The sequence below is a fragment of the Gavia stellata genome, chromosome 3 (genome assembly GCF_030936135.1).
Source record: "Gavia stellata isolate bGavSte3 chromosome 3, bGavSte3.hap2, whole genome shotgun sequence".
Taxonomy (NCBI): Eukaryota; Metazoa; Chordata; class Aves; order Gaviiformes; family Gaviidae; genus Gavia; species Gavia stellata.
The window spans coordinates 6071397-6096088 of record NC_082596.1 but is presented as its reverse complement, the minus strand read 5'-3'; the positions used below and the strand labels follow the sequence as shown (position 1 = coordinate 6096088).

The following is a 24692-nucleotide window of genomic DNA, read 5'->3' as shown; positions in this document are numbered from 1 at the left end:
AGCGGAGGGGGGGGTGCTGATCTCCTCTCTGGCAACCAGCAATAGGACAAGAGGAAACGGAATGAAGCTGTGTCAGGGGAAGTTCAGATTGGACATTAGGAAAAGGTTCTTCATGGAGAGGGTGGTCAGTCACTGAACAGGGTCCCTAGGGAAGTGGTCAGGGCACCAAGCCTGTCAGAGTTCAAGGAGTGTCTGGATGATGCTCTCAGTCACATGGTTCACTTTTAGGCAGTCCTGCAAGGAGCAGGGAGTTGGATTCAATAATCCTTCTGGGTCCCTTCCAACTTGAGATATTCTATGATTCTATATCCCCAGGCTCCCTTTTTAATCAAGCCAACAATGTACAGCTGATACATCTTTGCTCTCCACCAGCAACAGCACTGACACTCAGCCATTGGGCAGACATGGGGCACAAACACACTGGGTACCAAATACACTTCCTCCACAGATGAGGATAAGCTGCCTCGGCTGGCATGAGTACCAAATAAACAAAACAAGCTGGCCATAAACTCTGGGATCTCCGTGCCTACACATTCATTTGGGCCAGTCAATGTTGTTTGGCTATCCCAGTCAAAGAAGTTCTGCACATACTGCGAGGCCTTTTTATTTTTTCCCCTCCAAGCCAGAGTTGCAGACCTATTTTTCTAGGCATGACAATAGCACAGATGGAGTGATGTTTTCCGATACTTTTCTGCAGAGATCAAAACATAAGAAAACAAGAACTTGCTTCAACTGCAGCACAACTCATATCGTAAACTTCATGTTTCCCATCAGACTGCTGACTCTCACCACCTGCCAAACACGAGCTGGTTTCCAAAGGCTGAATCCCTGAGTCTCAAAGGCTAAATAGGGGCTGTCGGTGGGAGGACTGCAAGAAGATGGATGCAGAAGTGTGTGCTTTATAGCCCCCATGTCTCTAGCCTGGCTCGATAATATTGCCTGCCATGAGCAACCCTCATTTAGATTGTAATTTCATATGATGCATTACCACTATATACAATCAATAAATCATAATCATAGAAAGAACAAATGAGAAGATGCAATGGCCATAAATGCCATGTTCTCTCTAGTGCAGCATTCTTCCTTTCAGACCACAATCCAATATTATATTAAATTCCCTGAGCAATTGGGTAGCCACAGACCCCCTGGAAAACAGCTCCACAGATTCTTAATCCCATTTTCAGTATGAACCATGACTTCTTCCTTAATACATCCATCTGTCTCCTAGACCCTCCTGTCAATCTTTTCCCATTGTTCCCCACAACTTAAAATTTCGTTTTGGTTATAAGGAAAACACCCACAACCAGGTGGGATATGGAGCTACAGAGAGAAAGAGCTAATTCTCTGCAGTCTAGGTCTGCAGCCTCATTTTGTTGTGGGAAATGGGAAATTTGCAGCCAGAATTGCCTGGAAACCAACATCTTTTTTCATGCAAATTAGTCGAGTCATGCTACTTGTTTCCCATTGTTGATCACCATTGAATGTATTTTCCAAGACAGATAACCTAGCACTTTTCAATGGTTGTTCTGTATTCTTACTTTTAACCTCCAAGTCTCAATACTCTGTCCTGCCTAATATTTGCGGTAGGAAAATACTCTGGCTTTTGTCTTTCAGGTTATTAATGAAAATACCCAATTAAAAGAAACAGTGTGGCAGTCTCCTCATGACCCAAATTTAATCCTGTTGAAAATTCAATAAACTCAAAATTATACTTTCCCTTTGATTTTCATCCTTCCAGCCAGTTGTTTTACTGCATTATCCTCCACAAACTCACTGCTGCTTACACAAAGCAAAGATTATGATTTCAATTTGATAGCATTTTACATGGCCAATGCATAAAGGAAACTCAAAGAACATGAAGGGGAAAAGCAACGAACACTCAAAAGCTTTTCTGCAGAAGGAGGCATAACACTATAAAAGTTCCCCACAAAGATCCAACTGTATCACATCTCTTGCATCCTATGCACTCTGAAAGCAGCCTCTGAGCTACAGAAGGCAACAGCAAGCGACTCTCATTTAATTAGTCCAATGAAGGATTAGATCTTACCTTTTCTCCTTTTTCTCCTCTGCCATAGGCTCTGCCCTAAAAATGAAAGAAGAGGGGAAAAAGGTACATTTGATATCAAGAATGTCAAACGACACTATAAATATGTATTTCATGTTTTCCTTGTTATATATCTGAGATATATCTATCACATCTACATATATGTATATAGACACACAAGTCACAGGACAGCTACTATAAGGAAAGTAATTTTCTTTCAAAATAATTCCTTGATAATAATTCAGTGACAAATTAAAATAGAAAACCTATCCCCAATTCTCCTACTGCAGCCAGAAGAACATCTTATTTTCTATTCAGGGCAGAGCCTGATACTACATATCCAAAATCAAAGATGCCAACAACCTTATTAGAATGAATTTTACATAGGGTTAAAGATTTTCTCGCCTAAAAACTCAGTCTGGCATTTGCATTAATTGCAGCTGGGGAAAGCTGTATCTTGGTCATCTGAATGTAAAAGAGTTGAGAGAGATTTGTATCTTCCTTGTGTTCAGTTGCCTCATACTGTCCCCACTGGATGTGCAGCTGTGCTATAATCAAGCACACCCAAGTTACTTATTTTAATTAGAAGGCCAATACTAAGTCAGTTATCAGCTGTATTCAGGGATGAATCAACCCATTTCCCCCCCTCCAAGAAATACCATTGAGTGCCAGAAAGTTCAGCTTTCCCCTGGGATAAAGGCCCAGAAGAGGGAACATATTCACCAGGGCACATTGACATTGTGAGCGAATTCTCACCATAAAGGAGAAAACAACTACCTGTATTTCCATCTCCTTACGTAAAATCATTCTGGTATTTCTTACTTACTGACTCTCCTTTTTCTCCTCTGAGTCCAGGAAGCCCTTGGCTGCCACTTTCTCCCTTGAAAAAGAAAGAGTGTTAATACCACAGAGTTAATACATTCCTTTCTTGACAGGCATAGAAATAACAAGTGAGATTTCCTCTTATGCCTCCTTATTGGACTCATTTGTGAAGTGTCCCACATTAGTGTTTGTATTTTGTGGTCAGCTTTCCGTCACTTTGATTTTTTGGGAAGCAGTGCAACAAGAGTTTGACTGAGATTGTGGACACTTCTGGACCCACCAGTCTCTACTGCCAAGATTTCAGCTCCTGCCATAAGGACTGGGTGTACCTCATTGCATTTATACTGACTTGAATGTCCAAGTTCTCAGATTGATTTTATGTTCTATTCTTTGTATGAAAATACTATTAGAAGCCTTCAGGGTGCACTGGCAAGGCAGAGGGCTTTCTCTGGCGAGGTACTTCAGAAGTCTGTATTTTCTATTAAGCCAGAAAGGACTTGGAAGGGTGGTTTGCATTAAGACCTATAGGGTGCATATCTAAAATATGCAAAAAATAAACCTGTAAACATTGTCAAGATTTTAGAGCTATTTAAAAAAAAAATTCAAACCCCATTGTTTTCATTCACACTAAATTTTCACAATCAGCTAACTCCTCCCTTCCCTCGCAGAATTGTGCAACACACAGAGTCACTCTCCTTGCTTGCTCCAGTGAAAGAGAGGAAAGGGAACACAGAGAAAAGATAGCTGAAAACATACAAATTATGATGGGTAGAGGAATGAAAACTGGAGAAGCAAATACATAGGGAGGAAAGAGAAAAACAGTCAGTTAAAAAACAACAAAACTTTTTCTTCACTTGTCTCCTAAAAAGGACAGGGGTGAAAGGGATAAGGAATCAAAAGAAGATGCGTCATTTCATAAATATTCATCAGATACAGAGCTAAAAGTGGTGACAAAAACAGCAAGTGCAGAAAAAATACAAATCATTTTCACATACTGCTTCGCAGTCACAAAACTGGAAGAAGGACCAGCTGAGGATATACCCATTACTAAGACTAGTTTAAGGCTATGTGCAGTGCTGCCAGCAGTTCCTTCAACACCTCTAGCACCAGGAGCTGCTGGAGAGCAGAGGGCTCTGCCCACACACCTCTACCTAGGCTCCTGCCTGATCCTCACCCAAAAGGTATATGCCAGAAATACGCTGTGCTGAGCTCCCCATCCATCACTAACAAATACGATGTCCTCACCTATTTATACCTTCCATCGTCTTTTCCTCATAGGGAGTTTAGGCACTTTGGACTTCAGTGTAGACATGGCATCAAGTGGAAAAAGTCTCAGACCTGGAGCAGGACCCTCCAGTACAACAGCAGCAATAAGTCTGGTGACCCCTGTACTCCCCAAATCTCCCCACATGGACCACAGTAGGATTTAATTTTGTGGCTCTATTCAATTTGCCCTGATCTATGCTCCAAAAAATGTGCTTAGCTGCACCAGACACTGAAATATTTTTCGTGACCATGCTTTCTTCCCCTTGGATGAAGACAGGCTTTTGAAAGCATGGAAAATATGAAAGTTTCTTTCTTTAGCCTTATCATTTTTTTTTTTTACCAAAAGAAAGAAACCTCACAGAGCAAGTAGCATATATGCAAAAACAATGTCACGGTCCATTCAAGTAGGCTGTGGCAAAATTAATGAAAGTTTTTATGCAACCATCTCTTAAGTCACTTAAAGTACATCAAAACTCCTTTCTGATTTGGAGGAAAAAATACATCCTACTAGAGCATGTCTAATACACTGGACTTCACAAACTACCCAAAGGCAGATAAGCAACGTCATTTCTATGATGTGGACAAAAACAGTTCTCAAAGAGAAGTGATTTTCTTTGAACTTGGATTGATAGCAGTTGGAAAAGAGCAGAAGCCTGTTGACCATCAGCCCAGTGCCCCAATCCGCCAGCCTGGCTGCCTGCAAGCAACACAGCATGCAGAGTGAGTACGGAAGGAAAATAGACTGGGCTGTCGTTAGCATCTAAAATTTATCAATAGGACCCAGCTTCAGGCATGTTAGCCAATTCTTCCAAAGTTATTTCCTGCCTCACTCTTCCCAATACCATCCTTTACTGTATCTCTTTCCAAAACACGTACGCTGTGTCTCCATGCATTACCTTCAGTTTGGCAGCACGGATGATTGAGGCAGAGGTGTTCATCTCTCAGGGATTTTTTCACTTTTTCTGATAACTGCAAGAGCTCCTGTTTTGCCCTGCCTTTGGAGACTTACAGAGGAACAGAAGCTCGTTATCTTCCTACACTGGTTATACACTTTGAATATTTCCACTGGTCACATAGTACCGTAAGAAAAGCCTGTCCAAACCTCCTCCCCTAAAAGAAGGAATAAGCTATGGGAGCTCAGGATAGATGAGCCTAAACACCAGTCTCTCCATCTTCAACTCAGATAGACAACAGCCACATTCACTTTACTTAACAGACCCTCAAACTGACATTTTTAAAAAAAAAAAAAAAAAAAAGAAAACAGAAAGAACCACATTGCCATTATTCCTTCTTTGGATAAAGAGCAAAAAAGCCACCAGATACTACTGGTCTAGGGAAAAAAAACAAAGCCAACCCCAAAAACCATCTTAGCTTAGAGAAGGAGCTTCACAGTCCTTCTACCTTTGTCAACCTCTCCAAAGATCCCTGTTTTGGGGCAAAGGGGGGGTGCTTTATCTTTTTAACACTGACCTCTCTCCCTATTAGTATCCCCTGGTGGGACTCATTTCTCAGGTGACTCCCACCAGCTGTGTGCTGTTTTTCTGATACAGCTGAACCAGCTGCTTTCCTGGGTTCTTATAAGGCCATGTAGTCTCTCACAGAGCATTTCTCACTATCAGCCTCTAAAATATTTTTGGATAATGCTCAAGTACCTGCAGCCTACCTAAATATCTCTTGGGCCCCAGTTATTTAGGGGTAGATTTCAGCTTTGCAATTCATCCCAAATTAGAGGTGCTCAGTAGTGATGGTGTCTATATAGAAAATGATGAATTTTGACTCAGAGTCCTGAGGTCACTCTGAATCCACCTTTTTCTGATAATTTCTTTCCTTATTCATTTGTTTACTCCCACCTCTCTGTTTAGTCAATGAATGCTTGGTCTTTTCTTACGCTGTACTCGCTTTTTAGCCTGTTATAATCAAACCTAAGAGTATAGTAGAGATCTTATGATACTTTTTTTAGTGTTTCTTGAAGCCTCAGCTCTTGGACACAAGTAACAAATAGAAATCTTTGACATTCATTACCATAAAAAAGCTTTACAGCCCTCCTCATTACAAAACAACAAAGCTTTAAAGCACAACCCTTGCACCTTAGAAATGAAAAGTCAAGTTGAATGATCCTAAAACATATTACGGACACTTACAACCACATATTGCAGAAGTCACTCATATTTTTGTGAGGCCTTAGTCTTTCCTTAATAAAGTACCAGGTGGTAATATTGGGGAGTTGCAAATAGCATTCACTTTCTTCCTCATGGCCAGCATTTCAGTCTGGGTAGCTCGATAACGTTGCACAGAGAGAGTGGAGGAGAGAGATATTAGCTCCTGCACATAGAGCAGGGACTGTGACAAGCTGGTCCTTGGCAATAGTGATGCAAGAACTGCTGTTAAGGGTGGTATACATCACTTAATCACATCATCTTTGCAAGTCAGGAGTAAAATCTATTACTTGCCTTACTTAGCAGATAGAGAAGCTAAGTAATTTGTCTCAAACCGTCACATTTGTACCAAAGTGTTGTCCCCAGCTCCCTGAGACTGTGACCAGAGTCCTGCCTCTGCTGTATACAAGCCGAGGACCACTACAGCCAGGGAAAAGTCACACACATCTGCAGAGCTCTTCAGCAACCTACCTGAAGGAGTGGGACAGCCATTTCAGGATCTGTTACAGACAACCTGCTGATGCTGTTATTGGATATACACTATTTTGTATTCGACTAGTATCTCCTGCACCCCAGCAGTGTGCCATGTACAGACATCCTCACCAGCACATAGACCTTGTCAAAGAGGTGAAAGACAACAGGATGTTGCTGCAGGGTGCTTTTATTATTATCATCATCGTCCTTCTGCAATCTCCTCACAACAGTCATGATTCTGCCATTCTTCAAAACAGCCCATCATTATTTAAGCTGTCACAGATTAAAATAGAAAGTTGCTATTTATATACACATGGAAGCATAAAGAAACATTTTCTGCAGTTTCACTCAGGCACATCTGAGCATCAATGCGCCCATGTTCTTTCATGCCAGCAGAAAGCATACTCCAAAACACATCTCCTCATCATCCAAAATTTCTCCCTGCAGACAGCAGACCAAGCCTTGCCAAAAAAACCACAACATATTGCTGAGGACATCTGACCCTCCAAGACCCAGAGCTTTCTCCTTTCCCCTCCCACAGCATTTCATAATAACTGAGTAGCTTTTGGTGGGATGCAATTAGTTTATTCAACAAACAGGTATAAATTCAGTGACTGAATTTGCAGAAGTGATTCAGATGGGAATAGTTTTGAATACAAATGTTTCCTAAACATCTTCTGAATCACACAGATGGTGAAGCAGGGAACCACCAACACCACCAACTTTCACTTCTTCAGCAATGTTGTGAATCTTTGTTTTTTTTCAGTACAAGTGCTCCCTTTAAGTCAATCGTCTCTCAGCTCTATTTGTAACCAAGCACAGAAGGAAAATGGGTATACCGCTGAATGTACACTTGTGCATATCAAAGAAGCTTGCAGAATATGCAGGATAATATAGAGGTTGCACTGTGAATCTTTAAGCAGAGATCACAACCACTCTCCTACCTTGTTATCTAGGAAGAAGAGTCCTGAGGAAAGTGGCCTATATTTAACACCAGCTCATGACTCAGATAATCTTGCTAAGGATAACAGATTGTGGCTAATCTTTTACCCTAGTCTCAGGAAATTTTGTGGAGTGTGGCTGGGAGGCTGCTACCTTACCTATGGATACCTAGTACTGCTGAGCGAGGCACAGCAGGGAAGCAGCTCTTGGTTTTCCAGGTGACTTCTCATGAAAGCTGTCCATGACCTAGTCAATAACACTAACTTGCAAAAATGCCAGTTTAGAAGCTACAGGAAAAGATTTTGGAACACACTTACTCTAAGAATGACATAAAGCAGCAACAGAGAAGATCAAATGCAAGCCTGGGGCAAAGATACAAGATGGCCAGAGTCTCCTGCACTCCCAGGCTCATCCAAAAGTATCTGAACTCAGTCATATGCCAGATTGACTCTTATTTCTCAAACCTCAAAATAAACTCCTCAATTTACTCTTAAAAATGTTTTCTTTGTTGTTGTTTTTACTGAAGAAATGAACTAGCACGTATTACTGACCTTTTGACCTTTAGGACCTTCAGGGCCAATTGGACCTCTCTCCCCCTAAGACAAAAAAACCACGATTCGTCAGACTGATCTTCTCATTGTATAACAGAGCAAGAGGCCCAATCCCTCAGCAACTGAGGACAACAAAAATGTTTTCAGGTTTTAGTAGAGAACAGACTAAAAATTACATGCCCTCAAGAGAAATGACAGTGAATCTGGTTTCTCAGAGGTCTTAGTCACAGCCAATCTAAGCTTTTAAAAGCTATGAGATTTTTATACTTTGCCCATATTTACCTCCAGAATCTTTTCCTTTTGATTTGAAGAAGGATGCACATAACTGGGCTGGATAAGAGTAACCACTTTGTTTTCAAGGTTGCTACCAGGACTACCAGCATGATCAAAATCAATGAATTAGGTAAAGAGATAACACCTGCAAAGACTGCCGTTACCTCTACAGACATCCCACCTGTGAATAACACATGCTTGGCTCTTTCTATGAAGTGCTTTCCACCACTAGGTCTTAAAGCGCTTCACAAACAAATACAGCCCTTCTTATAACTCACTCGCACGGTGTCATACCCCTATTTCCAAACCCTTCCAGCATGTCTCAGATGAAACACACTCATCTCAACACTCACCTTTTGTCCAGCAGGACAGGAGCAGTTGAGAGTCTTGAGGTGGGCAACTTGCTCATTGCCAACAGTGGGCCTCACTTCCAGGGGAGGTGCTTCCGTCAGGACCGTGACCTGGCACTACACCCAAACACTCAAGGTCATGATGAAGCCTTTTATGCTAAAAAGCTTCCTCTTCCACCCGCTTTAGAGAAACCGCATAGGCATTACTGGATAACGCACAGCTAAATGAGTCGTGGTGAGGAACGACATTCCACAAAAGCCATTCATTCAAGCAATGGGAAAAAGTGTGGCAAAATGAACAATGAATCTCTTTAACCAGGATGGAGGGGAGAAGAGTGAAAGGAGGGTGGAAGTTTCTAATGAGAGCTGGGCACAGGAAACTAAGCAGCAACTGGCACCGTTTTAGCTCTTCCCAAATAAAACCAGTGGGAAACATGTTGAATATTTCATGCTGAATTTCTGCTGTTCCACCATCACTTCAGGGTTTTGTTTCCTCTGACAGTTTGACAAAGAAAGAGCAACTTGGAAACTTCAAATTCCTCATACTCATCCCTCTGCAGTGATCTTCTTCTGGCACTGCTACATTACCAATTATATAGTTAGGTTTCATTCACCACTATTAAAAAAATTATAATCCCACACTGTCATATATTCCCTGATTTATATAATGGATTTCAACGAAAAGTGTTCATGTGAAAATGAGTAAATGGCAAAAAGCAGCTTACTGGTCCAGAGGGAATGTCACAGCAGGTCTCCAGCTCAGCATGCCGAGAATCACAGTAAATAACCATCCGCTGAAGATCAAACTAGAAGACAAAGTGAGGCAATAGTCTCAGAGACAGTAAATTATTAAAGACAGCATGTCCTTTTACTTGGATACAAACAGTGCAGACAAATACAAACAAAAGCCAGACGGGGCTACATTCACAGTGATTCTATAGATCCTGTAGTCAATATCTATCTCTCTCTGTATCAATAATGGACCGATACCTCAGCGTGCTTCAAGAGTGTTGAGCTAATGAGACACGGAATATGCATATTAAAATTCTGGTGCAGGCTTTCATACAAATAAGGAGGCATGCTTATCCCCACGTCCTGGCCAAATTTCTGTCTGAGACCACCTCCATCCTTCTTAGAATTTCATCTAGACATAAAGTTTGTTTTTCTCCTGTTGTGCCTTGCATCTTCTGACCATTTACCCCTGTGTGAGAAATGCTATTAGCACATTTAATATGCACATTCCATCCATTTTGCACAGCTAAGAAAGATTACACAAATCTCAAAACACCAAATAATCATGCATATACTGGGTTAACACTGCTGCTGGACAATCAGGTCCAACCTGCAGGTCTCAACTTCGGTTCAACTGGAGCAAGAGTGATTTAATATCAGATATCTTTTATGAGGAACTGAGAATATATCATGACTCTCCTGAGTTAACGAGCTTTCTTTTTTTCCCCATCTATTCTTATCACAGGTGGAAACATTCATAATGCCAAGATCAGACAGCAAAAGACCTTTATGGGTGTAGTTCAGCACCCAGTCTGACAGTATTTGTGGATGGGTTTGTCTCTGATTTTAACTATAGAACATTCTGGGACTAGACAGAAAGATGAAATGAATTTCTCATTTTTAATCCCTATTACAGAGGTACTGACAGTCTGACATAGAAGGACAGCAAGTCTTGTACATGATGAGGTGCCAGACTGTCTCAGCTATCTAACACAGGTAGTGTATCAGTGATGCTGCTTCAGGAAAAGGGTCAATTACAACACAACCCCCCCCAACCCCATTCACATGCTGCAAACCCAGTGCTGAACATTGCCCCAGCTCTGATCAGCACACACAGTACTTACATCAATGGGGACGCTATCATACAAGCGTTTGCCAATCACAGTCTTTCCTTGAATGTCAATATTTTCCCTGTCTTCAATAGGCAGCATCTGCACCAGTCTGCAGTCTATGTAAAGTGAGACAGCCTTTGACTGAATGCTGAGGGCAATTTTGTGCCAGCTGCGGTCAAAAAGATCGCTGACTCGTGCATTTCGGAAGACCACTCTCACAGCGTCCTTGGTGAGCCCAATGGCATTGTACTCCACAGCTTTGTTCTCTCCGTCCAGTCGGATCGAGACCTATGGGCAGACAGAGATGATATTTCTAGTAAAGTACAAAGCCTCCTCCTTCCTCCTGCCTTCCTTCCATTGCAACTGACACCCCAAAGTCAGGGATGGTACAGCAGCATGTGGTGAGAAGCCCAAGCAAAGAGCAGAAGACAGAGTTTTGTGTGAGATATGAAGTCAGACAGGGAGCCTACACCTGTTCTAGTAAATAAGACAGGGCAGGGCACAGGCTTGGGTGGAGACTCATGACCATCTAAAGACTTCTCTTTTGAGTACAATCCTTGGCATGGTTTCAGCACGTGCCACCTTGATGCCTCCCAGGCAATGCTCGGGCATGGTTGGGTAGTAGCACATGTCAGAGGCATCTACCCAAAGGCAGACAGACAAAGCTGAGGCTGTTTCGTACCCCTCTACCCTGTGCACTCCTCCACTACTTCCCATCAGGCTCTGTCCTCTTTAGTACCCATCACATGTCCTCACCCGCCCATCGGGCATGGACAAATTCCTCATTGCCTGGTATGAAACCAGTCTGCTGAGCTGTAGCACTGCCCACACTTTGTTTCATCCATTTTGAACAGAAAACTGAAACACAGAATAACGATTATGCCTTAGGCTCAGAGGAGACCTAGGACTTTGTATTACACAGTGTGGACACAGCCAGGCTGTGCCACTTTAAGTCAGTGCTGAAGACTGGTTCCTGGCCTAATCAGGTTAATTAGAAATAGAAGAGACGATACCTAGGGGTACGGGAAGGTTAGAAGGGTTTAAGGACAGATAGCCTCAAATGTCTTCCTTTCTGACTAAAATGATCAAATGTAACACACAAGAAATGAGGTCCTAAGTGCCCATTCTTAAGCAAAGCATTTTCAAGTAAGAGTGGAAAAAAAAGTCCATTTTAATTCTGTATTAAATCATGTCACTCCACTTGATCACTGCAGAATCAAAATCCCACCGCTGCCTCCCTCCATCTTTCTCCCTCTACCTGTTTGTGCCTTTCTCCCCCTACAAGCCATTCCTAACAGCATCTTGCTACATCCCCCCACTGTGTTGCAAGCTATGGAGCAGGCAAAAATAGGCTTTTGAAGACATTATACTTTTAGTTCATTTACAGATTGATTTCTACCAGCAAGCAGCAGGGAATGGAACAAAGTGCAGAGCCAGGGGAACAAACAGTGCGTCAACAAGCTGCAGAGCTGCAATGAGTTTGGCCGCATCGGCACCGAGCCGTGTCTGATGTAAGCAGCTCAGGGTAGGCTGACTCCAGATCTGACCCAACATCTCCATGCAGCTGAGCACCGTGTTGGCTGGAAACACCACCTCGGATCAGCGTTAGCTCAGAAGTGCCTGCAGTCTGTAAGCTATGCAGGTCTGCAACGTAGTGGCCAATCCACTACTAACTTTACACGAAACAAGGCTCATAAGGCTCTAAGGCACTTCTGGCACCACAACATAAGGCACTTTTGAAAATATTACTGAGAATCTTGAGTGCTTTTTTCTCTCCCTGCCTAAGCGGTTCAAGTTTTCACCTGTCTACAAGAAATACTGAGTGATATACACACACATTGTCACTCTGCAGGAATTAGGAATGCATGTAGCACAGTAAGTCATGTTTTATTTAACAAAGTGCAGCTGATAATAATTTTCATATGAACCTTTTACCATTGTCTGAAACTCAGTTAGCTACGTCCTCAAACTGCACCTATCCTTCACTGTGAGTTCCCAAAATCCTTTCGAATACCAGTCCCAAAGCAGTGGTACGCGTTACATGGCTACATGAGCTCATGCCAACAGCCCAGTTTAGAGTCATGGATAATGTCATCAGCATCGTGTTTGTACTGAGCAGAAAAACATACAGCCCATCCAAACCATTCCCTCCTCAAGCACACTTAAACCCCTAAACTATAGCGTGCTGCTAAGAACATGTTACATAGGAACAGACAGCCCTTTATTACACTCTTACGGTATTTTTCTTCTGAGAACCTGAGAGTACTTGACAAAAATTATTAGGTCAATTTGTGCAGCAGCCAGGACTCAGGGTTGTGGAGCAATAATAGGTGTTACATCCACATCCACATCCTAAGTAGGGAACCCATAATTCCTTTGCGTGATACCTAGAAGTCTGTGCAAAAACTTGACATAGCTCACTGCTCTGTGGTACATCTGTGTGGCTATCTTTTTCCAAACAGGCAAAATATTCTCCCTAAACAGAACTGCCTGAACAAAACAACCAAAAGCCCAAAAGCGGTTTCAAGAGCAAGGATGCTATATTTTTTCTCCCCCTTTCCAACTAATACATCTATCTGCATGCTAACAACAATCAAGGTCTATGCAAACCTTCCTCAGGGGTTTGAATTAAAGGTAAAGGATTCTTGGCAAAATGAACTGAAAAACAGGCAAAGGGATTTTTACTAGTCCACAAGTGGGAGTTTAAGGCAAGATGGTTCACGCAACAAAAGAGAAACACGGCTGCTCTTGTTGGCTGCAAAGGGCCTCATACCTGTGGTATGCCGTACTTGTCAATAATTTGCCAAATATACCAGTCTTCTTTCCTGGAAGCCTTGCGGAACTTGAAGGTAGTTACAAAGGCATATTCATCAGGCAGACCTTGTGGAAATACATCCCTGGCATGGAGAGAGAAAAAAAGAGCAATGTATCAGCTGTGAAGAGCAGAGCTTCTAAAACTCTCTGCATGCCCCAGCAACGCTTCCCAAAAGTATCATATAGTTCCTAAAAAATCTGCTGTATTTGGCAGCCTGCAGAGAGACAAACAAGAGCTTATGCTCTCCAGGTGGATCTGTCCTTGAGGGGCCCTTTTTGGAACAATGGTGAAGCTTTCAAATTAAATAAGAAACAGTGAAAATCTGCAGCCTAGTATCCATCATGTCAAAGTAGTTGTTTTTCACCTGATGCTTCAGTTCATGCAATCTGTAAACCATTCTGTTGTTCTCTAGATGCACTGGAGACCTGTGACAACTGACAATGGGCAGGCACACCTGAAAGTCTCTATAAATTTACACTTATAGCAACAAATATTGTAATATTTGCCCCCAAACAGGCACTACACCTCATGCCTGCCCAAGATGATGTTCCTTGGCATATGGCCTGGGAGAACAGAAGAACCTTCTCAAATCAAACATCACAAACACATTAGGCAGAAATTTACTCAATATGTCACCACGATCCATGCATAAGTCTGAGGTAACCAAAACCAGCACTGTTTAACTCAGCCCCAACATAAGAACATACCATAACATGAGTTACGGTGGGTTTTTTTTTTTTTTTTTTGTCATTACTGGATGCCTAAGAATAAGGATGAACAGAACAAACATATCCCCTCTACCTCCAAATCTTTGGGATCCAGGGGTCAAATTCGGAGACAACTACAATTTCTATATTAATAACTTTTTATGGATTTATTTTGTATGGACTTCTCCAGTCTCCCCTTGAACTTAGGTAAACTTATTACATCCACAGCTTCCTTTGGCAAGGAATCACACAGCTCTGCTACCCACTGTATAATGAGCCTCCTCTTGTTTGTTTAGGACCTAGCTCAGTTCTTATAATGAACCTATTCTTTTTCTATTTTTTATGCCATTCATGATTTTGCAAACTTTGCTTATAATGCCTCTAAGCCATCTCTTTTTCCAGCTGAAGAGTCCTGGTTAACTTCATTGTTCTTCGTGCCCAAGCCAGCCTGCTCCTCTGATTATTCCTAAATAGGCCCTTCTTAAATATCATGTCTTTCCTTCCAGACATTTGAGCGGTCAAGCATAAGTAGCCATTAAAAACAAAACACAACGGCAGCAATTAATGAAGAGCAAAGCAATGAAGACAAATTCTTTTACGAAATATTTGACATAGTCCATCACTATGCAGAAACTGGCACAGTCAAAAACACACTAAACTAGAAGCTCTTAATAGTGTTTAAAGCAAAAATCCTCATAATTTCCAAAATACTTTGTTTTGCAATTACAGCAAAGGTTGAAAGCCAGTCTTTCCTAATGCCAAAATATTCAGTCATCTTTTAATCTGTGCTTTGAATTTCCTACCTTTTTAGCCAAGTTAAAAATTCAGAACACTGTGTTTTCACCCACTACTGTGGCTTTTGCTTTCTAAAATGCCGATGCAGGCTATGCACCATTATAAGTTGGTCTTCCCACTGGTGACACAAGCACTCTCTGAAGTCTTCCAACACAAGAGAAGACTGAACCAGGCTCCCACTAGCTCTGTTACAAAATCTTTCCTTTAGGGGAGCAGACAAGGCTGTCTCACTTCCTGGTACTAGCTACTCACAAACTAGCCCTCCCTGGTCACAGACCCACCTCACCCCAGCACCCATCTCCCATGGCACACAAAACAGCCAGACACCCCCCCCCCCCATGACAAAACAAGAAGTGTGTCGGTTGTCACTCATGTGGCAGAGTTGCCATGGAGAATACAACTGGCATGAGTGGGGCACTGAAAGCCACCAAGAAAGTCTACGGGATGTTTGGCAAGAGAGAGTTGGGTCAGTCACATCAGCCCTCCCAACAGGGCAACCTGCCAGGTCTCCTTCACCGTTGGCATGCCTTAGTGCAAATTCCCTATCAAATGGCTTCATACACTCATTGTGTCCAAGTTTGACAGAGAAGAAGATGCATGTTTCAGCTTTTAACATCCACTCCTTCAAGAAACTTCAGCAAGGTGGCAATGTTGATAGTTGAAAAGGCATTGCTTATCGCTCCATCCTCTTGAACAAAAACGATGGATGTTTCTACATGTTTCTACATGCCAGTGGGGGCATTTCCCTGTGGCTCATCTTCTTGAACTTTGTCATTTCAACATACGTGCCTAGTGCATTTACCTTCTTTCACTCCTCACCACTTATCTTCACCGTCACAACCGGGTTTAATGAGTTCCCTCTCTGTCCTGCCCTTTAGGATTCTCGTTCGCATTTAGGGCACACACAGTGCCCAATACAGAGTATTGAACTACTCTCCTAGCTACAGCCCACCACCAACTCCAGCCTCCTACTGAATGAAAAGCAAGCGGAGAAATGGTTCCTCAGTTAATCTAGTGGTGGCACAAGGCAGTGGAGTTACAGCTCTGGGGGTGCTTCAGTCTCCTTCTGATCCATAGCATGTTTGCTATCATCATATCAACAGCAGCAGGACACATGCTTTCAATGCTGCCTTTCCCTAATGGTTTTTCAACTCTGCATATGCAGGTGTGCTTTGTTCCAAGTACGAATTAAAGGCAGTGGCTGTGACTGTGGCATCACTGCTTTGCTGAGCAGGAAGGCATAGGAGCATGTGGTTGAAATTAATTCCCCAAGATATCACGTTGAGCCTTGGGCCTGACAACCTACAACCAAAGCTGGAAGAGCCAACTGCTGGCCTCTGCTAAGACAGTCTTTCTAGATACCTCTGAGTTGGGAACAAGAATATCGCCATGCGAGCTTAAACTCAGAAAGGGTTTTCAGATGCTTAATGCCCACAGTAATAACTGAGAGTTAGGTACGTAAATATCCTTGTGAGTCTGTCCACACCTCATCACACAGAGGCTGACAAATGGCCCATCAGGTAGATTTAAACTGATAGAAAGCTATAATGACCTATTACTTGTCACCCTCAACTGATTTTTAAACGTGCCGAAGAACTGACTGCAAGTTACCGACAGAGAAAGGCTTCATGCCAAAAGCAAATCTTAAGACACTCTCTCTGCTCTGAAGATATGATGAAGGCTGTTTCTGAAGTCCTTGGTCCCTGCATCTTTTACAGAGATGCATTCCTGCATAAATAACAAAACCTCTGTTTATGAATTTTCATTTATTTCCTCACTAAAAAGTGATCTCCATCTAGAAGCTCAGCTTTACTTAGGAATCCAAGGGCAGTAATTGCTGTCCCCAGAAATGTTTTATTTCCTTTTTTCACCCAAGGCTGAATTGAACTGATGATCCATATTATGCAGCTTTGCTGGATGCCTGGTACTTACAGGGAGCACTCTGCCAGCTCCTTGGTCTATAGTTCTGACAACAGGATAGATTGCAGAAGAGGCCCTTATAAAACTCCAAGACAAGAGAATCCCCCAGTGCTGCAGGTTAGCCTAAGAGTTAATCAACCCAGCTGCAGGGTCAGGTGAACCACAACTTCTACAAAGAAAAAATTATACTAATCAGGCAAAAGACTCTTTCAGCCATTGACCATTTTCAATGTATAGCCTCCTTCTTACATGCTTTTGTTTGGCATAAGAGCCTACATCTGTGACAATCAGCATGAGATCCTACATCTGTAATAATAACATCGTGGAGAAAAATAAGATTATCAGTTCTCATTTCAGACACTGAATGTAGCAACAATTAATAGGGTACCTGCTTTTGGTGAGGAAGGGCATAATTAACATATTTGGGAGATTTGACCACTTTTACAAGAACTAAAAACCACTAATACTCAATGTAACTCATTGACTATTAGTGGTTTCCATGTCTGAAACAAGGCTGGAGAAAGCCAGTTCATGTCCATACGCATCACATCACCAGAGGCTCTTAGAATGACAGAAAAAAAAGAAGGAAAAAGGCAAAGAAAAGGCTATAGAAGGATTGTCACAACACAGAATCAAACCCACCCATACATCCTTGGCAGACATTTCTTTGACCTCTACTTCAGAAACCTCAGTGATGGAATAGATACAACCTCCTTCGGTAATTTCTTCCTGTGCTTCACTATCCTACATGCTACAAAAAAAGTCTATCCAAAATCTCACTTGCTGCAGTTTAATCTTCCTGAAACAACTTTTTTCCACAAGGAAACATGCAAACAAGTTGTTCTCCCCTCTTGGCTGCAGCCTTTTGTACATTTATCAGCTCTCCTCTCAGTCTTTTATTCTCTAAAAGACCAAAAAAGCCTTCAGTCATTCCACCTCAGCCATGTTTCATCTCCTTTACCTTGTCAGGAGACTCTACCCACACTAGTAAATAACAGTCAGGGTCCATTCGCTAGCTATGAGTGCAGTTCAACCAAATGCTTCTTTCCCAAGGAGAGTGATAGTATCCAAACTGCCTTTGTGGAGCAGTCTCTGGCATGCTCCATCCTCCACATCAGGCCCAGGCATTGTCTGGGATAAGTCTGCTTGACATGAGCCAAAACTAACTTGGCACGAGCACATGAACAGGTGAAGAGCACAAATGATATGAGCCTATGAATTCACCCTGTTTCTTTGGTTAGTAAAAAAAGAAGCCTACAAGGAATTCCTCAGGTGTGGTCCTAATAGACATTCTCCTACTAACTTCACATCAGATTTGGACAGACACGTTTCTTCTAGAAGATAAGCACTTATCTGGCAATAGAGGTCATGAGGTCAGATAAGGGCCACAGCAGATCCTTCAGCTGGGAAGGCTGCTGTCACCACTCCCTTAGAGCAAGGAGCCATGTCCCTCACCCCTGACTTCAGCACAGTATCTTGGTCTTTTTCCAACTCCAGCACCATGAGAAATTTTGGGACAGGTCACAGATTAGGCCTAACAGCTGCCTCTGGTATGGGGGAAAAGTGAGGGAAAGGGAAAGACAGGGCTGGCAGAGAGTGGGAGAGGGTACAGCATTGAATCACAAATCCCAGAATCACTGAGGATGGAAGGGACCTCTTGAGATCATCTAGTCTAAAGAAGTTTTTTCTTGTGCTCAGATTGAATTTCATGGTTTTAATTTGTTTCTATTGCTTCTTGTCCTGTCATTGGATACCACTGAGAAGAGTCTGGCTCCACCTTCTTTGCTTCCTCCCCATCAGGTATTTATACACATGGATAAGATCCCCTCCCCGAGGCTTCTCTTCTCAAAGCTGAAGAATCTTAGTTATTTCTGCCTTTCCTCATATGAAATACATGTTTGAGAAGAAGTAAGGAATAAGAAAGCGTTCAACAGGTTTAATGTTTAGTGTAAGAGGTTTTGGCAGCTTTGGCTAGACCAGGGCAAGAGCTCATGGAGAAACCCAAGGCAGATAACTGAAGTCAAAGTTGATGTCAGGAGCTAAAGTCTCCAGACAAACACATCAAGGTATACATGCCCAAAAAAACCCAAGACTCAGAAATTGGGGGAGACAACACTGTACCAATATAAAGAGCAAACAGATCATGACTAGAAGCTAGGCCAAGCATCAGGAAGTTCTGTGACGTGGCAGCTGGAATGAGTACCAAGCCAGCCTGGAACCAGATCAGGCAAGAGAAAATTGAGGGATGGACATGGCAGGAGGAAAGTCTCTGGAGTCAGGACTAGGAGAAAGAGATGGAGGACAGAACAGGATAGTGAGCCAAAAGCTTGGCATTAGCCAAGACAACAGTAATGAGAAACAAGCCTGAATACCCAAACCCAGAAATCTGAGGCACAGCTTTGGCCAGAAGATTGATTGAGGAGCCATGAGCAGCCCCAGATACCTGAGGAGTGGGGAGAAGCACCAGCCAGATTTAGGGACTAGCCCTCAGCCAGATACAGAGACCTGTGAGTCCTTCAGTGGCCAGGACATCGATTGCGGCCACGTTCCTGGCTGCTGTGTTTGCTGCTCACAGAACCATCACAGAATGCCTCACCACAAACTCATAGTTTGAAAGCTCATAGTTGTAGGCTCCAGACTGGAAGATGAATGGGCGCATTTCCCATGCAGCTAAGCTGGCACTTTGTAAAAGTACTAGTGCTTATATAAAAGAATACAAATCCTTTAAGCAGATAATAAAGTGAATTAGATACTACATACTCATACATACTCAGTTAATGATTTTGTATCTAATTATGAGATGTTGCTATCAGTTGCTAAATGTTGCTTGAGGTTATCTGCAAGACAGGACAGATGTTTTTGTTTAGTTTATTATTCCAGTTATCAGTTTTGTGCAGCTTTACAAGATTTCATTTTCTGTGAGCAATGACCCTATATGCACCATCTCAGAATCCTGACATCCAAAGGGCAAAATGAACCAAATACACAGATACCTTCCATGGTGATATACTGAATTCGGTTCATTCCCAAACCACAGGAGTATGAAAGTTAAAATACAAAAGGCTAAAAATACAAATGTTCTTCTTTAATTCCATGTTTAAGCTAATCTTTCAAAAGGAAGCTTAGTCATTTTAATCTACTAATTAAGGATGTTTTACTTCTAATTGTCCTGGGCAATAAAATATTCTAGTTATTTTAAAAACAACAACAACAAATAAATGAGTGCAATCTGAGCAGACAGAAAGTCATCATAGTTGTCTGGTCTGGCTTCACTCCGTCAGTCTTTCTGGGAAAACAACAACAGAAAAAACAACAAAGTACTTCAACCCTTAATTTGAAAAAGAAATGCAAATGGAAAACTCTCTGTAATCTGTGCTAACTTGTTCCAGTGGTTAATTACGTTCACTATTAAAAACATGCCTTTCTTCCACGCTGTTTTTTGCTATCTTTAACAGGTAGCTACTGACTTTCAGTCTACCGCTATCCTTAGAACCAAAGACCCATTACTAAACTTTGATTCCCCAGAGGTTCTCTACAGAGAGCGATCACTTCATTTGCTAACCACTTCTTAATTACCTGACTAGCCTGCACTTTTTGAATTTCTCACTGTTAGGCTTGTTTCCCAGTTATTTAAACTTTCATTCACTCCATTCCTGCCTGCTGAATTATGGAAACATGGACTGGACATAGCATCCCAGCAGTGGTGATTGAGTTGCCTGATAAAGACATAGTCAGCTCGTACTTGACAGTTCCTGCTTAGACACCCAGGGATTGCACTAGTCCTGTTTGTCATTGTATCATCCAGAGCTCAGATTCAGTAGATCATCATTCCCAGAATTTCTGAAGCGCAAAATGGACTTCTTCACGTCAAGAGCTTCTTTCTGTGTAGTCTTGGTGGTAACACTCTCCAGTGATAAAGCACACTACCGCTAAATGTTACAGGCTGCAGCAAGCAGAGATTCTACCCAGAGGCTCCTGTGAGCCAAACAAAATAGGTTTATTCCCCTCCCTACACACAGCAGTTATGTATATACTACTCATCAAGACTAAGGTGTCTTTAGTCGGTTGGTCTTCTCCCAGATCATGAATTTACTTACCCTGAGACTTGACATCATTTATGGACTTCAGAGCAAACAGTTTTCCTTTCAGTATATCATATTTGTACTTTTTCTTTTTTTAAAGACTGTGTGTTTATATGGAGAAAGGGGGAGGGGAGAAGGGCAAATCAATCCAGGTGGGCTCCAGGACAAAAAAAATATTGTGAAATCAAGCAAATGTAAGTCACAGGACTATCTCAAAGATACAGAGAGCTGAGTAAAAGAGCTAAAACAGAATAAAAAATAACAGCCCTCATCCATAAGAGGGAAAAGCATTACTATCGATTTTTAAGCTGAAGTTCAAACCAGCACAGAGAAATTTACTGCAAAAATGTTAATGATGACAATTCAATCTATGGTTCATGGTTACTCAGTGAAATTTTACACTCACTCTTTTCAAGGCTATTGCTAGCAGGACTCAAATGACAACCCAAAGAGAAACCATTCTGATAGACTACGACACAACTGGCAGTCTCAGGTCATAAAAGGCTCCAAGGACCAAATCCATGTTGACACAGAATTAAAAATTGCATATTCTTTTAGGAGGCCAAAACCCATATTAGCTAACTGATAACAACATCTACTAGGAACTGGTGTCTTGTGATTAGCAAATATATATCACAGTGGGAGTGCTACCAAATACTCCTTTTAGAAACTATTTATTAAGCCCTAAGTTCTTTTGTGTATTTCTTGATACTGCTCCTCACAGCCATTGAGATAAACCAAAACCCGTGCATACTCTACCGGAATGGATCCTGCAGTTGGCAGGGAGGCTCCCAACTGCGTTGTATAAATTCTGTGCCAGCAGAACTGAAAGAGCTGATCAAAGCAGCAACATATGTGTAGGTACTATATAACTACTACAAGGTTAACCTAGAGGAACAAAATACTGTAAAGCAGAGGCTCAGATGAAAATAAAGTGAAAAAACAGGGTACTCACTCAGTTTTCTGAACAACAGGGAAGCTTCCAAGTCGTACATAAGAGCTCTGAATTCCATTTTCTTTCATTCCAAAAATCTGTTTCACGCTGAACAAATCCACCAGGTCAAATCCTGTCCATAAAGGAAGTGTAAATACAAGACAGTGATCAGGCAGTGGGACATGTCTTCAGCTGTACTTAGGTAGTTATCTTAGCCCACAATCACAGCACTTCAGAGAGTAACCTTGGTCTTATTGGGAAAAGTCAGGACAAAATTCTGACATGGTCTAATCTGCTTAGCCCAAAAACTGAAAAACAAGCATAAATCCAAACTGTAACAAGTGATGGAGAGATTAGAGTTCTCCAGAAATCAATAGTTATTCTTTGCATTGCTACAACACCCTGAAAATGCTGTATAATTCATTATCCCTATGTAGGAAAATGCACAGGTGCAGACTGAAACACTTATTCATAGAACCATAGAATGGTTTGGGTTTGAAGAGACCTTCAAGGATCATCTATCTAGTCCAAAACCCCTGCCACGGGCAGGGACACCTTCCACTAGACCAGGTTGCTCAAAGCCCCGTCCAACCTGGCCTTGAACATTTCCAGTGATGAAGCATCCACAGCTTCACTGGGCAGCCTGTTAAAATGTCTCATCACCCTCGTTTTAAAAATTTCTTCCTTATATCTAATCTAAATCTACTCTCTTTCAGTTTAAAACAGTTGCCCCTTTTCCTGTCACTACAGGCCTTCGTCAAAAGTCTCTCTGTCTTTCTTATACGTTCCTTTTACATGTTTGAAAGGCCACAATAAGGTGTCCCTGGAGCCTTCTCTTCTCCAGGTAGAACAGCCCCAACTGTTTCAGCCTTTCAGTTCCAGCCCTCTGATCATTTCTGTGGCCTTCCTCTGGACCTGCTCCAACAGGTCCATGTCTTTATGGAAAACTGCTAGTCCAAGACACTTGACTACATACACTTTTCATATCTTTTTAATACAACTTAGTCCAATCAACTCATCATACAATTCTACAACCCCATGCAATAGGGGTTGGGGAAGAGTGGCTGCAAAGCTGCCTGGTGGAAAAGGACCTGGGGCTACTAGTTGACAGCTGGCTGAATATCAGCTGGCAGTGTGCCCAGGTGGCCAAGAAGGTCAATAGCACCCCTTCTTGTGTCAAAAACACTGTGGCCAGCAGAACTAGTGAAGTGGTTGTCCCCCTGTACTCGGTACTGGTGAGGCCGCACCTCGAATACTGTGTTCAGTTTTGGGCCACTCACTGCAAGAAGGACATTGAGGTGCTGGAGTGTGTCCAGAGAAGGGTGACGAAGCTGGTGAGGGGTCTGGAGCACAAGTCTGATGAGGAGCGGCTGAGGGAACTGGGGTTGTTCAGTCTGGAGAAGAGGAGGCTGAGGGGAGACCTTATCGCTCTCTACAGTTACCTGAAAGGGGGTTGTGGTGAGGTGGGTGTTGGTCTCTTCTCCCAAGTGACAAGTGACAGGACAAGAGGAAATGGCCTCAAGTTGCACCAGGGGAGGTTTAGATTGGATCTTAGGAAATATTTCTTCACTGAAAGGGTTGTCAAGCATTGGAACAGGCTGCCCAGGGAGGTGGTGGAGTCACCATCCCTGGAGGTATTTAAAAGACGTGTATATGTGGCACTTAGGGATGTGGCTTAGTGATGGACTTGGAAGTGTTAGTTTTATGGTTGGATGCGATGATCTTAAGAGTCTTTTCCAAACTAAATGATTCTATGATTCTATGAGCTATTAATCTTGACTGCAGATACTTGTCTAAAGCTTCTGACTTTGTTCTTACAAGGCTTATTAGCTCAACCTTAAACCACAGACATGGGTCGACGCAGCTCCAGCATCAATATGGTGCCAGCCACAACGAACCCATGCTTTTGTGACATGATTTCCCAGCTGCTAAACCCTGCCAGGGACAGTGGGGGTACAACTGTGCCATGCTCCTGAATGCATCCAGTTCACGGAGGTGCAGTAATGTGTGGATGCAACCATCTTGCTTTTAGCTCCAAACTGGCTCCACAAGAAGTACATCCAAACTAAAAGCCAGTCCCAGAACTAAACACACTGTGGAGTTAGAGGCAAAGACACTGCAAAAGGCAGGTTGTGAGCGATTGAGCAGAGAACCTGTGTTTTTCTTTTATTTGGGCTATACCAACCTCTTCTCCCCCTCACAAATGCACAATTGCACATATTAAATCCTGTGGGTGTAATTCCAGCACACAAATCTGTTGACTTTATAGCAGCTTTTTTTGATAAACTGATTTTAAACTGTGTCAGTGCTTTTAACTTTGTTCAGTTACTGAGCTCCTAAAACTTTTATATAACAGATAAACATTTTTGTGTGGTGAACTTAGACCCTAAGATTCTTGGGCTTCTTAGTTACCCCCATGAACCTTTCACAACCTGCAGGCTGAAAGCCACTGCAGGGCTTGAAAACAGCTGCAACAGGAAATGGCACCCACCTAATGATATCATTCTTCAAATTTATAGGAATAAATAGGTGCAAAAAACCTGTGTGGGCCAGTCCCAAGGCAAATCAAGATATGACAGCAGACAGCAAATAAAATATAAATCTTCCATCATGGAGCTTTTTCTGAAGAAATAGCTTTTTCTGAGGAAATATAGTCTTAATTGTTTGCAAAGACAGAAATGGTTGCCTGGTGCCAAGTTGAGGCCTTTTGTATTACA

The 24692-nt window shown here is 42.3% G+C and overlaps 1 protein-coding gene across 1 annotated transcript in view; it reads right to left on the bottom strand.

The window, feature by feature from the left end:
* COL22A1 (collagen type XXII alpha 1 chain) overlaps window positions 1-24692 on the bottom strand; it is a 214464-nt gene that overhangs the window by 130027 nt on the left and 59745 nt on the right. The window contains exons 4-11 of the mRNA XM_059815813.1: window positions 21997-22108; window positions 13496-13619; window positions 10735-11010; window positions 9604-9684; window positions 8882-8995; window positions 8256-8300; window positions 2871-2924; window positions 2048-2083 (exon numbers count right to left, since the gene is read on the bottom strand). Coding sequence (XP_059671796.1) covers window positions 2048-2083; window positions 2871-2924; window positions 8256-8300; window positions 8882-8995; window positions 9604-9684; window positions 10735-11010; window positions 13496-13619; window positions 21997-22108 — 842 coding nt within the window. The remainder of the gene's footprint in view (window positions 1-2047; window positions 2084-2870; window positions 2925-8255; window positions 8301-8881; window positions 8996-9603; window positions 9685-10734; window positions 11011-13495; window positions 13620-21996; window positions 22109-24692) is intronic.